General features: G+C 39.5%; 1 protein-coding gene and 1 long non-coding RNA gene across 4 annotated transcripts in view; one reads left to right on the plus strand and one right to left on the minus strand.

Moving 5' to 3' along the window:
* mpp2b (MAGUK p55 scaffold protein 2b) overlaps window positions 1-18,417 on the plus strand; it is a 41,799-nt gene extending 23,382 nt beyond the window's left edge. For both annotated transcript variants that reach the window (XM_067576243.1, XM_067576242.1), the window contains exons 3-13: window positions 500-600; window positions 7,728-7,880; window positions 8,179-8,334; window positions 9,143-9,370; window positions 13,714-13,845; window positions 13,982-14,084; window positions 15,198-15,266; window positions 15,393-15,554; window positions 15,970-16,172; window positions 16,609-16,737; window positions 17,549-18,417. In XM_067576243.1, coding sequence (XP_067432344.1) covers window positions 500-600; window positions 7,728-7,880; window positions 8,179-8,334; window positions 9,143-9,370; window positions 13,714-13,845; window positions 13,982-14,084; window positions 15,198-15,266; window positions 15,393-15,554; window positions 15,970-16,172; window positions 16,609-16,737; window positions 17,549-17,725 — 1,613 coding nt within the window. In that variant the 3' untranslated portion in view covers window positions 17,726-18,417. The remainder of the gene's footprint in view (window positions 1-499; window positions 601-7,727; window positions 7,881-8,178; window positions 8,335-9,142; window positions 9,371-13,713; window positions 13,846-13,981; window positions 14,085-15,197; window positions 15,267-15,392; window positions 15,555-15,969; window positions 16,173-16,608; window positions 16,738-17,548) is intronic.
* Window positions 18,418-18,828: 411 nt separating this feature from the next.
* Window positions 18,829-23,785, minus strand: LOC137171997 (uncharacterized). Of its 2 annotated transcripts, XR_010924854.1 has the most exons (7): window positions 23,674-23,785; window positions 22,339-22,416; window positions 21,976-22,237; window positions 20,968-21,793; window positions 20,166-20,227; window positions 19,851-20,076; window positions 18,829-19,466 (listed from the first exon to the last, which is right to left on the minus strand). It is a non-coding gene; the product is annotated as an uncharacterized lncRNA (long non-coding RNA). The 2 variants fall into 2 exon arrangements; XR_010924855.1 differs by lacking the exon at window positions 20,166-20,227.
* Between the last annotated feature and the right edge of the window lie 201 nt (window positions 23,786-23,986).

Here is a 23,986-nt window from a genome sequence, read left to right on the forward strand (position 1 = left end):
TTGATGCATGCACTAAAATGATGAAGACAAACTGGTAAAAATGTTCATTCTCTTCGCAATTTCTGTCTGTTCTGTCATTGTTAAGCTGGAGTGTTTGTGTACGTGTGTGTGTGTGTTTATGAACATGTTCGTGGGAGGGAGACAGAGGAAGTTGGGAGTTGTGGGAGAAAGATAATGTCGCTTCTGACAGACACAGGAGGAGGGTGACTGACAGAGGTGAAATTGCATGGGAAAGGATGTGAGGCAGCTCCCATCCCCTCTCCCTCCTCACCCCCCGCTCACTTTTCCTCCCCCAGCCTCCTCTTGCTCAGCCTTGTAGTGTAAACTACTGTAAATGTGCTCTCTCTCTCTCTCTCTCTCTCTCTCTCTCTCTGAGGTGATCTTTTCAGTCTATTTCCCATGGGTAACTAGAATATAGAGGGAAGTGGAAATGAACTATCTGTTCTTTCTCTTCTTTTTTTCTGTGTGTGTGTGTGTGTGCGTGCGTGTGCGTGTGTAGCCATGCATCAGGCCTTGGACACGCTGAGTGACAGCACAAGCTCCACAACTGCTAATGACCTGGACCTCATCTTCCTCAAAGGCATCATGGAGAGCCCAGTGGTGAGAACAGCTTTGTTGTGCAATACTAGAACAGTATGTGTATGATGAAATATGTGTGTATGGAAATGACATGCAGGACATTCATAGTGTTTAATTGGTATGTGTCCAGGGATGGACTATCGAAGGACTTTAATGTAACTAAATACAACACAGAGTAATTATATCAAGTTGGATTGCCCATTAGTATATCTGAATCACTAAAATAAGGGCATTTTATGCACATAAATTTGTTAAATGGCACTGTAGTCTTGATTTCATTACATTTTCCCCTTTCATATTCACATTTTTGCCTTAACATTACATTTTTTTCAATATTATCATTTTCATGCATGTTAATGCATGGCTTCATAACACTTTCACATAATGCAGAAAATATGTATCATGTTTTCAAAGAGATTTGCGTGCGATATGAGAAGCTTTATTAAAATGATATTTGCAAAATGGAAACTTAAGTCAAACACAATATTACAATTAATTTTAAATTTCAGCTTACAATAATTATCCTAAAAATGAAGCTTAAATTCATCAAGTGCAATCACATTTCCATTTTAATGGTCTTGCTTCATTATTTTCTCATATGCTAATTAAATGCTAAATGCTAATTAAAGAGGCATTTGGCATTTTATTTTCATACAGTCTCATACAGCAAAATTGAGTTGAAAACTCAAATATAAAGAGGCAAATAGCGCCTCCGTCTTTACAGCTCAGTCCTATCACTAGCATGATTTTTACCTGCCAAGATTGATTTAAAAGGCTTTGAGTAATTTAGTCACTTTTCTCAGTGGTTTGATGTTTTTTTTGAAACAGGGTGTTGGGATAACAGTTAACATCGTAAGGGATTTGAGTTTGAAGTTCAAACTTCAAAAGCAAAGGAGGCAAAATGGGCACTGATAGTAGCCATCAAAGACTGCTTGTTTCCTTCTCTCTCTCAGTTACAGAGGAGGCGGATGATGTGGATGAGGATGGACATATTTGTAATGACAGGCATATCAGAAAGAGCTGCTATTGTTGTAGGTGATGTACAAACTTAAACCCAGGTAATACATACCTCTGGCTCATGTAACTGCTGTTGGTGCCAGTAGCTTGATAAACCTGCAGGCTCTCTGTTTTGGTACAGGACTCAAAATCTGTCTGGTGAATGTAATAGCATATTGAATGTATAGAGGTTGAGTCAGTGAAAATATTTGATTAATATAAGGATTTTCATTTTGACGCAAATGCTACGCAGAAATGTTTCTAACAATATTTAGTGGAGCAACACAGAAAACATCTTCTGACATCTTTCTTTCTATGAGACTATTTTTGGGACATTTCCACACTGTTTCCACCTGTCAGTCATTTTAACGAGACAACAAAATATTTCTGTCACCAATCAGAGATGCCTTGAAGAAGGTCTCTGACCGAAAGCTCTCTAATTAAAAAGATTCTTCAATTCAATCAGAGCAAAAATTGTAAGCCAGTCAGTGGGCAGCACAGTTATTCTTGACAAGTTTGACAAGCTGACAAATGCAGGTGGAGTGGCAACCTGTGATCAATGAAGAATCCAGACATGAATAGCAGCCTTGAGGTAACCTGACATGTCAGATGGTTTGTTACACAGAACCATCTGAGAAGTCGTCCTTGGAAACTGTTTGGAAAAGGGCAGACACTTTCAAAAAATACTTGGCAAGTGATTGGATGAACCACCTGTCTATCACCGTCTCACCTTGCGAGGGACCTGGCTTCGTGAGATCACAAGATCACTAGAGAATCTTTATAGGATGCTGATTGGTCTGAATCATTGGTGGATTAGACACAAGTGCATCACTTGAAGCCTGACAAATTAGATTCTTGTGTGATCTTCTGATGTTGTGATTTCGTAAATCCAGCTCTCTCGCAAGGTAAGCCTAGAGGTTTTCCAATTAAATATCTATTCCAAAAACATGTTGAATCTTTATTTGGTTTATAATAATGTTCAATTGAAAATTACTTAGAGGTTTTTATAGATGTTTTGTTATTTCTTTCCAAAATGAAATGTAATCATAATTGGAATATATTGTAACTGACATAAATTCAAACCATAGATGCCCAACTAAAAACTAAAAACTTTTTACACCTCTCTTTCAAAGCCACGGGAGGCCAGTTTTTGATATCTAAAGATTTCAGGGGGAGTATCACTTTAAACACCATAAAAGTACAATTGTAAAAGTCACCACAGATCCTAATCAATGCTTATGTGGCAATAATCTCCAAAAGCTTTACATTGTGAGCTTTACAAACTGTCAATTATGGCAACAAAACAAAACCACACCACCAAAAAAGAACTTGTATTTGTACATCATTCTGTATGATGGCTGAGAAATATGAGAATGATGTTCCAACACACTAGTCCAATACAATAATACTCAAATATACACTGCGAAAGTGTACTACCTAGATATACTTCATATATGCATAGTTATTTTTTGTCCACTCCCTGTATATTTGTCAGAATAAACAAGATATGTTTTCAAATCCATATTATATTTGTGCAGATTTCACTTGGGCAGTTGCCCAGATATTAGATTAAAACTGATCCTGGATGGAAGCAAATCAGTGAAGTTACTCCAAGGACATCATGCCTTTATCCAAGAAAATGGTCTGTCATTAGTCTTTTTGTTGTCTTGACTGGCCTATAAAAAACTTTTCCCCTTAAAATAATAATCATAGGTAAACATTAAACCTACATATGATTTAAGAATGTATTCACGTTGTTCAGACCTTCCAGACAGTATTCACCCTCTGTCCCATTTTAAGATTTTTTTATAGATTTGATTCTGAAAGTTTTAGAAGTTTGTGAAAAAAACAGAAAGTTTGAAACTTGGCGCTGTGTGAAACAGCACAAAACATGTGCAACCAACACTTTCATATCAATAAATCATTCTCTGAGAGAGCTTATTGAAGTCAGTTACATTTGTGGATTATCAACAATCAGCTGTTTGTTTTAGGTCTCACCACAACGTCAATGAGGCTTGAGTCTGGACTTTGACCTGAAATCCTTAAATATTTTTAACAGTTTTAATGTAGACTAGGTTATGTATTTGTTTACTTTGCTGAATGAAACAGCTGCACTTTAACCTCAGATCAGAGGTTCTCAACACTGAGCAATAAGAGCTTAGATCCAAACCAGAGTTTGTAGATTCATAATTGATTGCAAACCATCCAAGGCATTCCTGGTAAATCTTTAAAATAGTCTGTTCATCATGTTTTCACAGAGTTTTGCATGCATAATGGGAAGCATGCAAACCTGGAGTTTCTCCATATGCTTTGTTGCATTCATTTTCTTCTTTTTGAGAACTGGCGTGCACCTGCTATTCTTTTTTCATTTCAGTTTTAGCAGTGTCACTAGCAGTGATGTTGGATGCCTTAATAAGGAACAACATGGTGCATGCCTTCTTTTTTCTTAGACTGGAATAGACTGTACTTGATCTGACTCCATCTGATTGCCAAAAACAACAAAACCACAAAAATGTCTCAGTTCTCCACCAGTTTTCACCCTTCCCTCTTAAAAAAACAATCCCCACTACAAATTTACAAGGAGAAGAGTGATGTCGTCGTTTTGGAGTTAAGCTTTTTGATGTGAAGGGAGAGGGGTGAATGAACTTAGCAGTGGCAGACAATCTTATCAGAGTTTCCTCCCACTAAGTATTATGTTCTCCCTCTGCTGTCGAAGTCTTTCCCTTCCACTTTTTGCCAAAAGTGGCATGCCTTTTAGAAATGTGGACTTTTTCAACAGCAACAAGAAGAGAAGCGAAAAGTGCACTGCTGTGCACTGCGAAGGTATGCAATGAAAAAGATACAGGTGCACAAAGTACAAATGCAGTTCACGTCATATACAGAAATGCATTTATTCTGCCTTTTCTTTGTGCTGTCAACAGTTATTAGTATGGATGACCACATTTTTCTTCCTAACATTGCACAGTCAGTGTTATCTCAGTTGCACTGAGGTGGAAGCTGTTTGTGGCCATGAGGTGCCTTTGTCCAGGGAGATGCAGCGGTCTGTGGGCTACTTTGCAAACTCAAACAGAGCCAGAGGTAAAAGGCTGTTCAGTATCGTTCAGTAATTCAGAGTGAGTTCTGCCCAGGAAATTTGGAGATGGACTATCTTCAGGGAGCAGTAGGGAATACTGCATCAATAGCCATCCATTTTGCAGAGGACAGAGCCTCCTCTGCTGCTTTCTATCCCTGTTTCTCTCTGTGTCTCTCTCGCTCTCTTTCCCTTTGTTTTGATTGATTTCTCCTCTGCAGAAAACCGCATATGTATGTGTGCGTGCTTGCATGTAAGAGCATGACACTGGTGTTTGTTTGTACTGTATGTCTGAGAGTTCCTAGGTGATACTGGTGTATTGATGAGCTTTCTCGTAAAAGATTAATCTGCTGATGCAAGCTCTGAGTAAAGACACCTTGCTGAAGGATGTGAAAAAGATTTCCAAGATTATAATCTTTCTTGACCCGGTAGTGGATCCATAAACACTTAACAAGCTATCACTCAATGTGCTGAGGGTGGAAAGAACATGTTAATGGAGGGAGAGAGGGGCAGAGGAAGTGTCCGTATGTGTGACCATATACCATGGTGACTTCAGTGAATTGCGCTGATTGCGCCATACTCACTAGAGAATGATGCAATCAGTGCAACCTACAATTCTATAATGAATCTGAACTATGATTAAGCCCACAATGAGCACATATTGACAACAGTAGCTATCATCATGCAGAAGAGCTTCCGCAGTGCTCGATTATTATCAGTTATGACTATGGCGCTGACTCAATGCTTGGCTCTATATCTGACTGAGCAATCAGAACTATTGAGGCATTTAGGGCAGCTAAATGAGCTGACACTTGCTTTTATACATTTAGTTATGTCCCCTGTGCTTTTCAACCTAACTTCTGAGCCATCACATTCCCCTTTTTCAAACTGTAAATGAGACTCCAAGGTCTTTGTAAAATATTTCCACATGACCTCCAAAGCAATGAATTCTGACGCATTACAAAACAGCTTGCACCGAACAATTTAGTTATTATGTGCTAAGTGGTGAAATCCTGACAATTATTATCCCATTTCCAGACAGCTATTGACATTTAGCTGAAAGTACAGCAACAGAAATCATACTCATAAGCTTGCGTTCACGTTCTGTTGCACATGTTTTCTAATGTAGCACTCAGAGCTCACCATGAAGTATGATTTTAAAGAAGTTAATGTCCAATAATTTATGTAGGAGCTAAACCAAGCAGAAATCCTACGTAGTGAAACATTTTCATCAAAGCTAATGTCTGAAACTGGTTTACCTTTACTTCATTTAAATTACCTTTTTCGAACGCTATTGATGATCAGTGGGAGCAATATTGGCTCAAACACAAGCCTCTGGTATGAGCTCCCACCTTCCCTTTCCCCACTGAGCTATATTGGTTTGTAAATACATGAAGTTTAGTTACATTTTCACAGTCAAGAAAAGAAATCCCCAAGAAACATCTCAACAAAATGCAAAATAAAGTTATAACAAAGCTTTGTTATTTGCTTCCTGTCTTGAGAACAGCAGTGCTCATTAGCCTTTATAACTGAAATGTCTATGTTGAGAGGAGCAAGATTACTATTGTCTTCTAATTACAATGGATGGGGAATTTTGAAAGCCACAAATTTCAGTACTTGGCAGAGTAGCAGTTGAATATAATTGGTTTCAACAATAGATTGTATATCAACAACATAACCAGCTTCTGCAGATATATTGTAAAATGTACAATATAATAACTGAGTATTTGTCAAGTGGTGTCGAAGCGAACACATTCCTCAGAGATTCTGTGGGTCATGTTGATGGCCACATAACAGTGTCCATGCTGGCGTGTTGTCCAAGGGCCAGATACTGACAGCTTGCTCCATCAGGTTTGGAATAATTCTGCCAAAACACCAAATGAGCGAGGTCCTGCTGCCCTATCGCTGAGCCCGGGCTGCAGAGCTCCCTATCTGCATGCTTTAATCCATGTGTAAATAACTTTGTCTGTGCGGGTAAGTGTGCAACGCTTGTGTCCCTGTGTGCTCAGTATGTGTGGGTACGAGTGGTACACATGATGATTAGTATGTGAGAGTGTGTACATGCAGGAATTTGTGAATATCTGTGTATCTATTTATGTGTGTATGTGCACCATATCCTGTCTCTCAGCAGGATATGGTGCTGTTTCCTCAGCAAACAAACATCATGGCTGCCAGAGCAGTAGTGAGTCCCACCAGAGAAATCCTCTGTGGGATTGCTTAACAATGTGAATCTTCAAATACAAGACCTCTTGGTGTACAATTGCAAATAGTCATACTGTAAATGAGTTCATTTGCATGCGGCTTGGAAAACTGTTGATTTGTAATTAAGTTCTGCAGGCTTTGAAGGGTTTATACAGTATTTTTAAACTTGTTTTTCACTCAATTAATTTCCATCACATTGCATTTGCAAAATAGCACTATGCATTAACCCCAGTTCTCTGATAAAAAAAATAGAAATATCATAAAGAAAAATCCAGGTGCAGGATACAAAATGATTCATAAATGTACCAGATGAGAAAGGATAACTCACTCATATTGTATCACTGACCCTGGGCCAGAGGTATGGAAGCCATGTCCAATAACAACAGACTCCTGTGTCCTTGGCAACTGAAGAGGAGAAAGTGAAAAATTAATGTTCCCTGAAATATTGATGTTTGACAGCACACACTGAAAAAACCTACAGGGCCACAAGATTTGACTTGACTCAAGTTTGTGCTTCATTTTCTCGGTTTTGTGTCTTTCAGTCAAGATTGAGTGCAGGCTGCGTGTTGTTCTCAGCAGGGGTCGGTTTCAGGTTGCTGTCTTTAGTTGTTTGTTATTGTGCCTTTTACTGTGTTACTGAAGCAAAACAAACAGTCCTGCAGAAGTCGGAAAACATTTCATTATGACACAGCAAGGTGCATTAACTGCTCACTGAGAGGGTGGAACTGAAAGTTATAAAAGTTGTCTTTTCAAAGGCAGTGGAGTTTATATATTTCAAAGGAGAGGTGATGTTATCTGAGAATCGGGTAATCGTGCCACTTAGGATGGGTGACGTAACCCTACAGTAAGTAACATCTGTTTTATATTCATCAAAACCCAGGCTCATGAGCGGTTTGAGGAACCCAAGCTGGAGGCTGTGAGGGAGAACAATGTGGAGCTGGTCCAGGACATCCTCAAGGAACTCGGCCCACTCGCAAACAGGAGCCAAGCAGCCGAGGAGCTGGTCCGCATCCTGAAGGAGCCCCACTTCCAGGTTTGGAGAACAGTTGCTCACACCTCACAGCAAACTGTTAGCTGTAATGAACATGCACTCTGGCTAAACCTTTGATTACTTTTCAAAGTGATGTTCATGCTTAATGATGCATGTTGTGCCAGCATGGATTTAATTGATTTGGAGCTGCAGTAGTTCATGTGTTTCACTGTGTGCAGTCTGACAGTTAGCTCTGCACAGACCAGAGCAGGAACACCAGATTTGTGCACTATATTATGGTTTCTGTTACAATTTTTATCAACATAATCAGTCTTTCTGTCACCTTTTGTTCCACCCACAGTCCCTCCTGGAGACTCATGATTCTGTGGCGTCCAAAAACTATGAGACTCCTCCCCCTAGCCCCTGTTCCTTCATGGACGCAGCCCTCAACAACCAGCCTGTGCCCCCCGACGCAGTCAGGATGGTGGGCATCCGTAAGGTGTCTGGTGAGCACCTGGTACGTCTGCTCACTTAATGAACTATCCATTGTAATCATTGTGGCAGGAGAGAAACCCATTGTAAATTGTTAATGGATAAAATTCCTCAATAAATGATATGATTTGTGTTTTGGGAGCAGCACATGCACTCAGCATAATGAGATCTTTTTGTAGCATTGTTTAAGAGGGAAATAAGTCAGATTTATACCGCCTCATAGCACAAAATGGTGGTGATTTATCTGCAGGGAGCTGACAAGGGTGTCGGTGCTTTAATGTCTCACTTTCTACCAAGACAATCTCTCTGCCAACTGTTTCACGGGTTTCACAACCATAATATTATGATTATTAGGGTTTGTGAATTCACACACAGGTAGCTAAAGGGACATTTGATGCTTAACTTTAGGTCAGCTGTTGCAATTGAGGAACTACTGGTCTCACATCATATACAAATTTGATCAAACAGGAGGAAACACTTTTCAAAACCAGGGTTACAAAGTGCTTCACAGTTACAACTTGAAGAATGTGAGGACAAATATCTATAAAAAGCATATGAATAAATATTTCAGTTAAACACAAGTTGTTGTTTTAAATAACAAGAACAAAGAGACCAAATCAGAGCAAGTGAGCATCAAGAGAATTCCTTTGAGAGAAAGTAGTTAGGTCTTGAGATTTTAAACAACACCCCCACCTACTTGAATTTTAAACTACTGTGCAATTGAGGGCAATGCTAGACTGTTTTTGTGTTCAGATTTTGAGTTTGTGTAAAGTCGATTTTGCATTGATCGAGTGTTGTTGAGCCACATAACAAATGCTTACTACTGTGTATAGGGAGTGACCTTTCGAGTGGAAAATGGCGAGCTAGTGATTGCCAGGATCCTCCATGGTGGCATGATTGACCAGCAAGGTCTGCTCCACGTGGGTGACATCATCAAGGAGGTGAATGGCAAGGAGGTGGGCAACGACCCCAAAGTGCTTCAGGAGATGCTGAAGGAGGCGAGCGGCAGTGTGGTGCTGAAGATCCTGCCCAGCTACCAGGAGCCACACACACCAAGACAGGTCAGTCAGATACAGTTATACAAGCTCCTGGATATTGGTTATCCGAGCTCCTTACCCAGTTCCAAGACACCATGTGAAGAAAACTCATTTCGGTTGCTTGTGTTTAAAGTCTTATTCTCTCAGCCACGAGCTCATGACCAAGCATGAGGGCTGGAATTTAGATTAACTAGTAAATTGAGAGCTTCACTTTCAGGCTTAAGTAGAACACTTTGAAAAAACGCCTGTGCTACTGCCAGTGACTCGCCGATCACCTGTTTATCTTGTGCTTCAACTTACCCACACTTAGAAGTAAGTTCATTTAAAGTGTAAAATCATAGAAGTCTCAGTACACTTTACAAGGATAGTACATATTATAGGTAAATAGATTGTTTGTAGCACAGGAAAGCGTGTTTCCATACACATAAATAAAATAAAAATTCAAGACAGAACAGAAACCATTACTAAGGAAAGTACAGGCTTTGCAAACAGGGTTTAATTATTTAACTGTATGCGAGTGAAAATAGAAATAGAAAAGAGGTTTTTAGTCTTGTTTTAAAGGTCTCAGTGGTATTTGTCTCTCTGCTCGAGTGTGCTAAATCATTCCACAGTAGTGGAGCTCAGTATGAAAATCCTCTGACACCAATGGAATGCTTGTTAGTATTTCAGATAGTTAGGTAGTCTCTATCCTGAGTGTACGTGGGGGAATGTAGGGACTGAAAAGTTAGGATGGTGCTATTCCATGAAGAGTTTTGTAGGTGATAAGGACCAGCTATAGTCTGGCCTTAGTGAAATGGGGAACCAGTGAAGTGAGGACAGAGTCGGTGCTATGTGCTCAAATTTAAATTACATTCCCATAAGAGTTCTGGCAGCTGCATTTTGGATGTTGTTGCTAAACAAACACACAGCTGTCCCCGTGTGTTTGTTTAGAACTCGTTGTATTTTAAACATCTCTCTTCCACATTGAATCTCACCCACTCTCATCTCTTCTCTGTGAAATCAATTTCTGATCACCCATCCTGAAATAAATATTGTACAGGAAGTTATGATTAGGTTAAAAGGATACTGTCAGTTTCATCAGTCAAATGATTACCACTCACTGTCCTCCACGACATCCTCACTGCAGCCTGTAACCTTGGATGCTGTGCCAATCATGAATCTAATACTACAGAGGGATTTTTTATATGACATTGGCTATTTGGCTATAATACCTGCATTACAGTTTTGTCAGTTATCCAAATGAATAATAATTTTCTGACGATACATAATGGGTCAGAAATTGCAGTCTCCACAAACAAGACTGAGCGATAGAGTAATCCCACACACAGCTCATGACACTAGAGTCCTCATCTGACATTTTATATTTTATCCTTTCCTCCCTTAGTCACAACATTCAGAAAGAATACTTCTGTGTGTGGCATATCAAATATTTGTAAGAAATTCCTCAGGATCTTGTTTTAAAAAAGATGAAAAAACAGTGCGTGGATGTCACTGGGTTATGCTAGCTGACAAACATTAGCTTTCTAAGAGCCAGAGGAGGCTATTCACACTGAAAATGTGACCCAGTTTACAGTGTGGAGAAATAGAAGGGTTATCTTGCCTGTTGATATATTGCCAATAGGATAGGAGGATAGAGCACATCAGAGGATGCAGTACATACAGCCAGAGATATGTTGGGCACAAGGCTCTGTGACTGATTGGTCTCAGCCATAGAGAAGAGGAACACTAGTGCTTGAAGAGGCCATACTAAATTAATTCCTTACACTAGACCAAAATATACTAGAACATAATCTACAAGAAAAGGATATTGAGAGGGTTTATGTGCTAGGACTATTAGCATAGACTTGAGAGATGTATTTGAAGCTTAATGTTGGAACTAAAGTCAGTTTTCCACTGGATGAGAATTCAATTCTAAGTTATTCTTTTGACTTTGAATTAGCCCAAAAGAGGAACCGTGTAATCCTTGAAATGAAAGAAATGAAATGAGAACATGAAAACTACCAAAAGTGGACAACAGCAATATCACAGTTGTTAAGAATCACATTTACAGCTGTTTTTTAGCCATGATAGCAGCATGGCTACAGGGACGGAAATGTAAGTCTGTCAGTCTGATGGTTGGTCCACCACTGGTCTAGACTGAAATATCCAACCAGTGGATGGATTGTCATGAAATGTTGTACAGACGTTCAAAGTTGCCAGAGGATGAAACCCACTGACTTTGGTGATCCTCTGACACCACCATGAGGTTGACATTTTTGTTTTTAGTGATGTATTTGACAGCTATTGTATGGGTTACCATGAAGTTTGGTACCTGTTCCCTTCAGGATAAATTGTAATAACTTTGACAATCCCTCCACTTTCCATACGTGCCAAACTAATTCCTGTCAGCCTCAGCTGTACTTTGCATTTAGTGATAATTAGCAAATGTTAGCATGCTAACACACTAAACTAAGATGGTGAAAATGGTAAACATTATACCTGTTAAACATCATGTTAACATTGTCATTTTGAGCATTAGCATGCTCTTATTGGCATTAAGATCAAAGCACTGCTGTACAGCTTTACAGAGCTACTAATGGCTGTAGACACTGTTCAAACTGAGGACAGCAGCCAATCTTGTAGAGAACTACCTTCATGTAAGAAAACTTAATTCCCACCAATTTCTTAGGGTTATCCACTGAAAGAAACTGTTCTGAGTCATGGCACTTTCATACAACTCAAAAGGTTCAGACTGTAGGAAGAATATCATCTTAAAGGTAGAGTCAGTCATCTTGAGGAAAGATTGGTGATATTTGAACTAAACACCCAAACATATTATCCCTCCTTGCATGCTCCTTCAGAAGCACCGCCCCCCAAATTCATGGACGCGCACTGACAAGGCAACAACCAGAAGAGAAATATGGTGGAATCCAGAGCAATGAGTCAGCTGTGGAGTCACTTCTGTTCCTCTCATGCTCTATCACGAGCTGAAAAAGAATTTCGTCTCATGGGAGCACAACAGTCCATCCACTGTCTCAGCAGGATATTTGTCTGATTTAAACAGCTACCTGCTCAGATTACACTTCATTAAACGCAACAGAAACAGACTCAGTGTAAAAAAACACAGGGGTCTCTGTGAGATTGTCTCGGTTTCAGGGTGGATTGATACATTTAATAAAATGGAAACATGTTTGTTCCGTGAGAAAACACTTTCTGCGTGACTTGGCCATGGCCTCTCTTTGCCAGCCCTCCCCCACCATTCAACAGGTGCTGGAGACGGGAGACTGTCATGTCCTCACAAAGACATCTGCTCTGATGACTTCCCCCTTTCCTGTGCACAAGCATGAATGCCCCCTGCTGATTGGCTGGAATAGTGTTGTGTGGCTCAGTCCAAGCCACTTTGTTTGTCTCCCATTTACAGAGCCAGGGCTGTGTATGAACACCGGATTTTTTCAGCACACACACAGAAGCTAGCAGACCGTGGGGAGATATTCGCTGAATTTGACAAAAAGTGTATTGAACAATCTTTCTCTAGAATCACTGACTCTACCTTTAAGACCTTTTTATTTGTGAAACCAGAGTTTACCAGTGTTTAGTTTTACTTTTTTGTCCAAGTGCATACTTGTACACTTAATAGATCCTGTGTGTCAGAGATATTAAAGAATGATTTGGTCATGCTCATACAGTACAGAGCCATGTAGGCAGATGTTGTACAGTGCAAGTTGCGTTGATTAGGGTTGTTCCCAAAAGTTCTCTCTGAACGTAATCCAGCTGTCTGTGTTTCATGCCTTCAGCTTGGCCGTCGCATGGTGATTAAACTCAACTGACAGTTTCCTTTGGCCATTTGAGACTTTGATCGTGTGTGTAAGGGTGTGTGTGTGTGTGTGTCTGTCCACCGTGTCCTTATAGGGGAATGAGGCAGACACACACAGTACAGTAAGAGCTGGCAGCCTTTTTTTTATGTTCATGCTTCAGTTCAGTACGAGAAAAGGCGTCAAGTGCAGGGGGGGGTGGATGGGGGATGGTTGCCATGGCTACAGATTTTGTCTCTCTCTTTATTTATTTCTGTGTGTCTCTCAGACTCCTTGTCCTGTCAGTGGGGATTGTGATACAGGGTTTGGTTTATGAGCTGAATCCTGTAGCCTTGAGATGTCGGGAAAGTGAGCAGAGAGATAGAGTAGGCTTTAAGTGTGCAAGGCTGTTTCATAGTGATGGACACTCACCCAATCTGTCTACCACAGATCATGTACCAGAGGTGGTTTTGGTGTACAATTCCAGAGTGTTAATTCAGTAAAAGTGGTATTTTTTTAGTCTACCCCCACTTTCTTGAAATGTTTTAAAGCATTTTTACTGATATTTTCCATCTCTTTGTTCATTTCTCATTTCAGGCCTTTGTAAAGTGTCACTTTGACTACGACCCGTCCCATGATAACCTGATTCCCTGTAAGGAGGCAGGGCTTAGCTTCAACAGTGGAGACATTCTGCAGATTTTCAATCAAGAGGACCTCAACTGGTGGCAGGTAAGTACAGCATCCAATATTTCTCAGCCACATACAGTATATTCAGCATTTTTGTGCATTAATTTGTTGAGCTGAGCCTGGAGAGTTTAGAGCACGTTCGCTCATTTTTTGTGTGACATGTGTGTTTCCCTCATAGGCCTGTCACATAGAGGGAGGCAGTGCAGGTTTAATTCCAAGCCAGCTCCTTGAGGAGAAGAGGAAAGCGTTTGTGAAGAGAGATCTGGAGCTCGCTACCACAGGTACGGTACACCTCTCAGCAGCGTGCAGCCAAGCAAAGAAGCACTTCTCATTATGCAGATTCGACACAGTCTCCTCGCTGCAAAACACACAGGCAACAAAGACAACATCTGTTCTTTTCCATATCATACAAGCATTTCATCTGCACCGGCCGCTCATCCTCCTCTCACCTCTCAAGTCTGTTCACTCTGTCAGTGAGCACCGGAGAGCTGGTAATGAGCATCAGCGTGACTCAGGCGGCCTGATTCAATCTGCTGGTTATTAAGCTGCGGGGTCTGACAATCACATACAGCCTCCCAGAGATGGAGTGTTGATTGAGGATTCGTGATAAGACCACGTAAATACAAACCTGATCAATAATCATCTCTTCTCTTATGAGGTGCAGAGTGAAAAGACACTCTGTTCCTTTAGATTTATTTGCTCCATACTGAGTCCTCAGCAGCAACGAAACAGGTGGTGAGTCACTGCCAACCACTTGCCCTTCACTTCTGGAGGAGAGGAGGATGACAGTCCAACTGTACTGCCCTTGGAGCCCGGGAAGGACACATCTGTCTGCTAGCACGCTTCACACGTGTTATACCAACTGAGAGCATGGTTTGAATAAAACATTTGAACAGAATATTTTTGGATTATGATGTCTGAAAATCCAATGATCTATCCAGCTGAGACAAAATATTTGATAACTGTCACTCTGGCTATAAGGTGCACAGTCACAATTACCACTTGCCACAGCTTGATGAGTTGTATTCTGTTATGAAAAATCTCATCTGAGCTCATTTTTATTTCTGTGCATGCCTCTGTGCGTAAGACATTCTCCCCCGATGGCCAAATAATCAGCCATATTGAACAGGCGGCGAGCAGAGCCTAGTCACAGGTGTTCACTGGTAGCAGACTGATTGCAAAGACTGATCAGTGTTGGTGCACAGTGCCACCTAGTGGTGAGATCTCCTAAGTTTGGATTTATGACCCACCTGAGTTTGGATTTATGACCCAGCAGGGCTTTCAGAGACATTGGTAGTACATCATTTAAGCAGGGACTTTGTTGAAGTGGCTGGCAGAGACAAGAACAGAGGTTGGAGGTTTTATTTTGTTTTGTGTGTCTCTGCTTCTCTCAGGTCCTCTGTGTGCTGGGATGGGTGGCAAGAAGAAAAAAAAGATGATGTATTTGACCACCAAGAATGCAGGTACTTTTAACTTACCACAAGAAAAACTATAACATCTGAACATCATCTGAAGTAGACCTTGTAGTTTATTGTGTTATATTCCTTTTTTAATTCTGTTCATTCACCTAATTACCGGGTTCTGACTAGAATTTGATCGTCACGAGCTGCGGATCTATGAAGAGGTTGCCAAAGTCCCACCCTTCAAGAGGAAGACGCTGGTTCTGATTGGTGCACAGGGGGTCGGACGTCGCAGTCTGAAGAACAAGCTGCTGGTGTCAGATCCCCAGCGGTATGGCACCACCATCCCCTGTGAGTGCAGCCATTCATCAATTAAACCACGTACACTAATTCTTAATCCATTTGGCATTCGGTGCCTTTCACTGTTTTTGTTTTTACTGCTATGGTACCTGTAGAATGTGTTGAATACGCATTCATTTTATGTACTTTTTTCCACTTACGTGTCTCTCTTAGTAATCTTGTTTTCTAGTCTCTCACTGTTCTGTACAATTGTAATTTCTCTCCCTTCGTTTTGTGGTTTTCTCCTTGCATCTCACCATATTTCTACCTCATGATGTCTGTTTATGCACTGTGCAAATAAACTAAACCAAAAGTATTCAAATCACATTGGTTTGTCTGTACAACATCTATAGATTTTTTACTGGGTAAAAGCTGTCATTGAGTGCCATGTTGTGGGATTAGTTTGAAATAATGATTTTGTCCCCAGTCACCTCCAGGAAACCAAAGTTGGATGAGAGGGATGGTCAGATGTATTCATTCATGACCCGCAGCGAAATGGAGTGTGACATCAAAAATGGCCGATTCTTGGAGCATGGCGAGTATGACGGGAACCTGTATGGCACAAAGATCAACTCCATACATGAGGTGATAGAGACAGGAAAGATCTGCATCCTGGACGTCAACCCACAGGTAGAGGAAGCTCACATATCTCCTCTTACCTTCCCTCACTTCTTCTTTGCCTTCACTCCCTGCTTGTTCTTCGCCATCTAATCTTCCATCTGTTATTTGCCATGTTTTCTACCGTTAACGACTTATGTATAAAATTCTAGATTCAAACCAATTATGCACAGCTTGTTGCTACTGAAGTATTTTCGGGCTGAGCACATCATCAATATTTATCAAAAAGGATCTCTTAATGATCAGCATTACTTGCTGGAAAGACTCCACTAATCTTATTTACACACATTAGCTTGATAAATTTATTAGCTGAAGATGCTGCAGTTGCATTTTAATCACATTCTCAGCTTTATAATTGCATAAAAGTTTTTCAGCTATTCCCATTGCTCATTGTGCAGTGATGCAGTGATAGTAATGCATCTCTTATGTGTCTGTTTTTTCTTTAAAGGCTCTCAAAGTGCTGCGGACGTCAGAGTTCCTGCCCTATGTTGTGTTCATTGAAGCCCCAGATTTTGAGGTTCTCAAAGCCATGAACAGGTCAGCAATTGAGTCAGGAGTGGTCACAAAACAGTTAACGGTGAGTGCATCATTTCCTAAAAGTCAGCTGTCCTACCTTTAGAATCAGACTAATGATTATACCATGAAAAAGTTACACTGAAATGCATCACAACAAAGTTCATTATATTAGTAATTGGAATAGCTAATGTGTTAATGTGTTAATTTACATTACAATTTACATTTGTGTGTTACCTTTTTGTGTGTGTTGTTGTAATGGTTTATGATGCCTCTTTGCTTGTTTTGTCTTTCTTTCTTTTGCATTGGAACTGAGCTACCATGCTGTACCAAACAATTACCACTGACACTGTTGCGTGGCATAATAAACTATCTATCTTAAATTATTCACTCAGCACAGTGGAATGCTAACTAGAAAGTCGGATTCCTACCATTTAAATTATGCAAACTAATTGAATTTCCGTTGTGTACCAATTTCACTGTTTACTCCTTTCTTAAATTCAAGTAATTGCCTGCATTTATTTTCACCTGATTGTCTCACTGTTCAGTCAGAGACACTTTCGTAATGGAATTGACCATTTATAGTAAATTGTCACATGAGGGAAAAGGCTCTGTTCTTTGAGAGTCTGAGCACCAAAGCAGAATCTGCCGAGAGAACTGATGTTCCTAATAAACATACATGAGTATAAATCTTAGTGAAACCAACAATACTAGAAATGTCACATAAGAGGTGGTGGAGGGAGCGGCAACAGAAAACAGCGTTGGCACAAGTATATTAGCAGAGCAATAGTGATAAGTGAACTAACCATGAATGACTATGATAAATGAACTAACGCTATGCTTCATGCTGTCTCTCACTGACATGCTCCCTACAGGACTCTGAACTCAAGAGGACGGTGGACGAGAGTGAGCGCATCAAAAGAGCATACGGACATTACTTTGACCTCTGCATCGTGAACGACGGCCTGGAGGCGGCTTTCCGAAGCCTACGGTTGGCATTGGAGAAACTGTTAACAGAGCAGCAGTGGGTGCCTGTCAGCTGGGTCTTCTGAAAGTCAGCAAGAGCCCACAGGCCGAAGGTTGGAGGACGTTTTAACACTCATAGCTCCAGAGGGGCTGACTCTAGGCAGTCAACGGCGGTGGAGGTCTGTAGTGAAGGGCCGAGCGTCATGATACCGTGCAAATGACCAGCCTCATGTAGAGCGTTTTTGTACAAACTTAGTGTTCCTCCGTTGACCTTAATGTCAAGTTGCATTTTATTTGTCAGGATTGGGATCATTCTATTGATATTTGTTGAGAAGGCTTTAGAGTTGATTAAGAGGTTTAGTGCAATAGTGTGAGTGAGCGTGCGTATGTTCATAAATGTGGAAATAGACTTAGAGTAATGCGTATGTTTTTTGCGGATACAGTGCTCTGTTGAAGGTTTTTGTTGAAAGGATATTAAACTTTTTAGCCTTTCCAAAATCTTAAATACTTTACGTAGAGTAATGTTTACATTGGATTGGTAAGACAGATTGGTTAAGGAAAGATACCAAATGTCATATTTGTATTCATTTCTATATATATTTTACCATTTGATCATATAGTATGACTGTATGTGTTCAGAAATGTGCTTTATCTTGTATGTCTCCACTGATGAAAATGAACAGCAATAGATCATTTTGAAAAGAAACATACTGTACACGCAATACATCACACACACACACACACACGCACACACACACACACTGATATATACATAAAACACAGTAAGACCAGTGGAAAACTCTTTTATTGAGACATTTTTGATTAATCTCGCAGTGCATATTTAGTCTCAACTTGTTTTGTTTCTTTTTTAATGTTGATTACATTGTACATTTCTAGTCCTTTGCTGGTAAAGCTTCTGGTTTGTTTGATAGTGAGAATCCATTGAACGACTACTGCCTGCTTGATTCTGTTGGAGTTTTATTTGTAGCACTGAGAACACTTAAACCCTAGTAAAAAAACTGAAGAAGTAGCCTACAGTATGCACTGACTGTATAATGAAGGCAAACATATTACTTAACATTACAGGTTCAACAGTTGACAGTGATAATCACATTTCTTTTGTTATTTTTGAAGTACAAACAGTTAAATATCAGTGGCTTCTTATTCATACTTACTTTTTGCCTTAACATGGTTCAAAAGCCAAGGAAACACTATTTTTTCATCATTGACAATTTCACTCCTATCACTACATGTTCCTTCTTAGAAAATAGAAACAAATAATACTGGCAACTTATTTAATATTTATTTTATTTTCCCTGAAACTTGTAAGTACTGTATTGTAATAAAGAGTATATAGTATATCATAGAAGAAACACTAGGTGCTTTGATGATTCTGCTGGTGTGTAGATGCAGTTTGGACAACTACACTGTAGTTTTGATGTTCATATAAAAATGTATTAGAATCAAAAATGTTGAGATGATTGTTTCACGGTCTACGGTTAATGTGATTGAAAATACATTTTTTAAATTAAAATCGCAACATTATATTAAATAAAGGACAATGTTAATACTTATTTTTTCACAGAAACAATACAAGTTGCGTCCTCAGCATTTGTTTACAGTTAAACTGGAGTTTAGGTGGTGGATGTCTGCTGTAACCTCTGGGGCAGTGGGTGGCTATGGGTGGAGGTTTGAGGTTGATGGAGTGGGATACATAGGCCCTGTGGGTGTCAGCCAGTGATGAGGTGCCAGAGGCAGCGTAATTGGATACATCTCGTAGGCAGGCGGCGAGCCCCCTGGCCAAATGCTTGTCAGCTTCGGATCAAACTGAAGGAAATTCAAAATGATATAGTAATTAGTCTGCAGTAATGCAACCCTTATTATATTTGTTATCATAAAAATGATGTATTCATACTTTTTATTAATATTTATATGTAAGCAACACAACATTTTTATTGTTAACAAGAGTTGATTTTTCAGGGAAGCTAATTAGTTAAAAATTGTTTGTCAATCTGAGTCAAAGTACCACTCATGAAGCAATACAAAGGTGGGCAAAGGTGAAAACAACAGATGTAAAAGATGCTCCTATGTGCTATATATAATATTTATGTATAAATATAAATATTTATGAATAATAGACATATACTCTGTGTATAGGTCTGTGTGCCCTGATCTAATGACAATGGTTGACTGTAGTCAGGGTTCACGCACCAGTGAGTATGGTGGTGGGTGATCGACAGTGCTGTAGCGGGGAGGGAATATGTCATAATGTCTCTCCAATTCTTGCTGATCTTCAGGCAAAGAAATGGTTTGGATGGAGACTCTGCTGTCATGTTGTATTGCTGGTATAGTGACATCATACGCTGCTCTTTTCTTCTTTGCATGCAGATAGAAGCAGAGGAGTACCACAGCTATGGACACCACCAAGACTGGGAATCTAGGAACACATTTACATCAATTCAAAACTTCATTAATTCATATTTTAAGTCATCTTTTCTCTTCCTGTATGGATAAATGACTACTTACATAATTTGAAAGATGTTCACTACAATGGTCATGGCTGGAATTACGTCAACTTGCTCACATTACTGTGAGAGAAAAGAATTTTGAGACATATAGCAGCAGATGAGTTTGGTGCCATCCTACATGAAATCAACGACTAAACAACTAGACTGAACACTACACGTAATTCACACACATGATCGGTTTTCCTCTCTAAGGTGTAATGTAAGTTTAAAGTAGTATTTAGTTAGTTTTGTAGTCATGGAGAATCCAACAAAACATCTACAGTGTCAGATTTAATATGATTATTTATACTGTAGAATAATACAATAACAGTCAGGGAGACATTTCTGATTTATGAACTCTTTACACATGTAACTGACAAACATCAGTAAGTGGGTGAGAGGGTGACATCATAGGATACGACTATCAGCCTTTACATCCCAGTTTATGCAAGTCCACTGGACTATATGAGACCAAGAGAGAGGCTATGAGAGTGCTGACTCTCCAATCACAGGAATGTGAGCTAAAGCGACACTGCAGTGATTCACCAACAATAATGCCGTTTTAAAAACCTCTGAAAATCTCTCAGCAGTGTACAACAGAAAAGGTTCAGTCAGTTTGTTAGCAGCATAAAAAGTAGCAGGGATGACTAGCATACTGTCATTCATGAGTTTAACAACTGATGTTGGACCTTCATCCTATAAATCTGTTGCTCATTACGTCTGTAAGAACGAATCAGTTGAATTCACATATTTCTAAGACATTACACTCAGGACAGAAAGAACTGCATTCTTAGGATTTTATACAGCGTGATGATTCTTACCTTGTTTAAGAGTCCCAAAACATAGAAAAACTGTCCTGACATGTGGGTCGCTATGAAGCAATAATGTGTCACTTAGGGAAGTACACAATGTGATGAGCTTTTACAGCATTATTGTCTCATTTAAAGACACAGGACTTTGAGGTGTGCTCTGTGTCTTGCACATTTCCTGTGTGTATGTTGAATGCAATCAGTCTGAAATCTACTTCACTCACTGAACAGTTAGTCGGTTAGAATTCACTCTTATTCCGTTACTCTTACAAATTCTATCGTAAAAACAATTTATTGGTATTTGTTTCCCCCTGAATTTGTTGCACGAAATGGACTGAAACCTCATCTTTATCTTGCTTTCCAGACAACAAAACCAGACTCTTTTTAAATTATTATTAAGTGTGATTCACTTAAATAATTTTATTCATCAGTATAAATTATTACAAAAATAAGTTTCTATACATATTTTACACCTGCACATACAACTTAATAAAATATGTGGGATGTAGTTGTTGTTTACAGGTATATACACCAGTCTATCAAAGAGCTAACACACATAGACAGACAGCCATTCATTCATAGTGACAGTGTGACAAAGTTTCACTGAGGAAACCCTCAGGCCACCCTCCTCATCCTATATGTCCCACATGAAGCACATGACTACATACTGTATATGCACTGAAAGCTGCTGTGACCTGTCCTGTAATGAAAAGTGCAGTAGAGGCTAGAGTGTGTTTGAGGAGGAGGATGAGAAAGGTAAGGAGGATGAGGGTTGCTCTGAGTAAGGTGGAGGGTCTGTGTATGATAGTGGGGGATCTGGATAGGATGGTGGTTCAAGCTGGAAAAGGGAAGGGGAGACATTTTATTTATTTGAAATCTCTGACACTTTGTAAAACATTTACAGTTTCATCTTAAGTAAAAAAACAAACTGTCAACCAACTGCTTATCTAACTAACATGAGCATCATTATCATGTAATATAATAATAAATGTATGAATGTAACAAAATGCAGTGCTGTACCCTGTATGGAGGAGGTGGACTGACATTTCTTGAGCAGTACATGGGAGGTTCTCTGTAAGGAGGTTGAAAATATGCTTCATATATGCCCATTATTTCTTCCTCTTCCTCCTCCTCTTCCCCCCGCTCCTCATCATATATGGGGATGACATATACAGATGGAGAGTTATTAGGCCTTGGGGGCAAGCCTTCCTCTCTTCTGTGTTTTTTTGCAAAATGACAACAGAAAATCCACAGAACCAAACCAATACACAACAGGGGAATCCTGAAATGTAGAACAAATGTGTTTTGTTTAAAAGTAGCTGCAGTTTACATACAGTTAGGTTGAATGAATGTTAACTAGCTGAGAACAGAGGAAATACTTACTCAAACGAAGGATGATAAATGACCATGGCAGTCTTTTTTTTTTTCTTAATCAGGTTTAACTTTTCACACCTGAGAAAACTAGAACAAATAAATAAACCAGAGGCCTTGTCATTTAAAAGGAAAGAGATTTGATTTTGAACATTGAAGATCACAGCTCTATTGTACTGTTCAGTTTGCAACTTAATGTTGTTCATTTATAAATGCACTGTTCAAAGGTAGCTCTGTTTATAACAGACATAAAACAAACGTCTTTATGGCAGACAGTGGGGGAAGAAGTATTCAGATCCTTTACTTCAGTAAAAGTACCAATGCAGCAATGTAAAATTACTCCACTACAAGTAAAAGTCCTTTATGAAAATCCTATTAAGTACAGAAGTATTAGCAGCAAAATGTAGTTAAAGCACTGCAGTAATAGTAGTGATTTGGTCCCTCGGACTGATATATTATTTTATATGACATCATTAGATTGTTACATAATACTGAAGCACTCGTGTGTAAGCAGCATGTTACTGTTTTAAGGTGGAGCTAGTTTGAACTACTTTATATACATTTAGCTAGTTTAGTTCAGTAGTTCCCAACCTAGGGGTCGGGCCCCTCCAAGGGGTCACCAGATAAATCTGAGGGGTCGTGAGATAATTAATGGGAGAGGAAAGAAGAAAAAACAAAGTTCTGATACACAAATCTGTTTTCAGTTTCTGGACTTTTTCTCTATAATCTTTGATTTTTGGTGAAATATTGGATCATTTGAACATTTATTGAAATGAAACCATGTGAGAAGTTCACTACTAAGAAAAATCACTACTTGGTGGAGCAGTTAACAACTCATCGACATCTGAAATGTGACCCGACTACACACTGCTTTTTGTATGACGTTTAAAGATGAAACCACCGGTTTCACCTTTGTGTTGTAATGTGTTGTATTTTAAAAGCTTGTTATAATGTCCATTGTGTCAAATCTTCATCTGAAAAAGTAGCTAAAGCTGTCAAATAAATGTAGTGGAGTAGCAACTTTGTCAAATTAACGCTACAGTTCAAAGTAAAAAAAAAGGAAGCATAGAATGTGTAGCTTCATCAGCTATCACTACATGAATGATTACAGCGTAGACCTGAATTCAGATTGATTTAAAGTAGGCAGCAATGAAAGGCAGTAGCATTTTAGCGACATAACCATTTTTATAAATATATCACACTGGCCTTGTATGATCAGGCTGCGTCTCATGTTTCAGGCCTAAATGAACACGATCAGATACCAAATAGCAAAGAAAGTGACTTAACAAGTTTGGCTTAGCTGTCCCTTACTAATCTGATATTTTTCATGCTGAAAATAAAGCTTACCTTCAAGTACAAGGCATGTAGTGCAGGTTAAGTAGACTGCTGTCTTGCAACAGACATTTTATAGCCTCATTGACCTGGTTAAAGTAGCAGAACAGACTGAGGTTACAGTCAGTGACGTAAACAACTTATCATTGGCAACGCTCTCTCCACACACCAGGAAGACAGCTGCCGGTGTTGGGCTGAAGGCTGTTAGCCTCTAAGGTGACTGTCACTGATAAAGATACATAGTAATAACACAAAGACATAATAAGGAAGGGAAATCATTCTACGGGAAAAAGAGGATAACTGGGACAGACAAGAATCCCTGTTTCAG

The sequence above is a fragment of the Thunnus thynnus genome, chromosome 20, assembly GCF_963924715.1.
Source record: "Thunnus thynnus chromosome 20, fThuThy2.1, whole genome shotgun sequence".
NCBI classification, from domain to species: domain Eukaryota; kingdom Metazoa; phylum Chordata; class Actinopteri; order Scombriformes; family Scombridae; genus Thunnus; species Thunnus thynnus.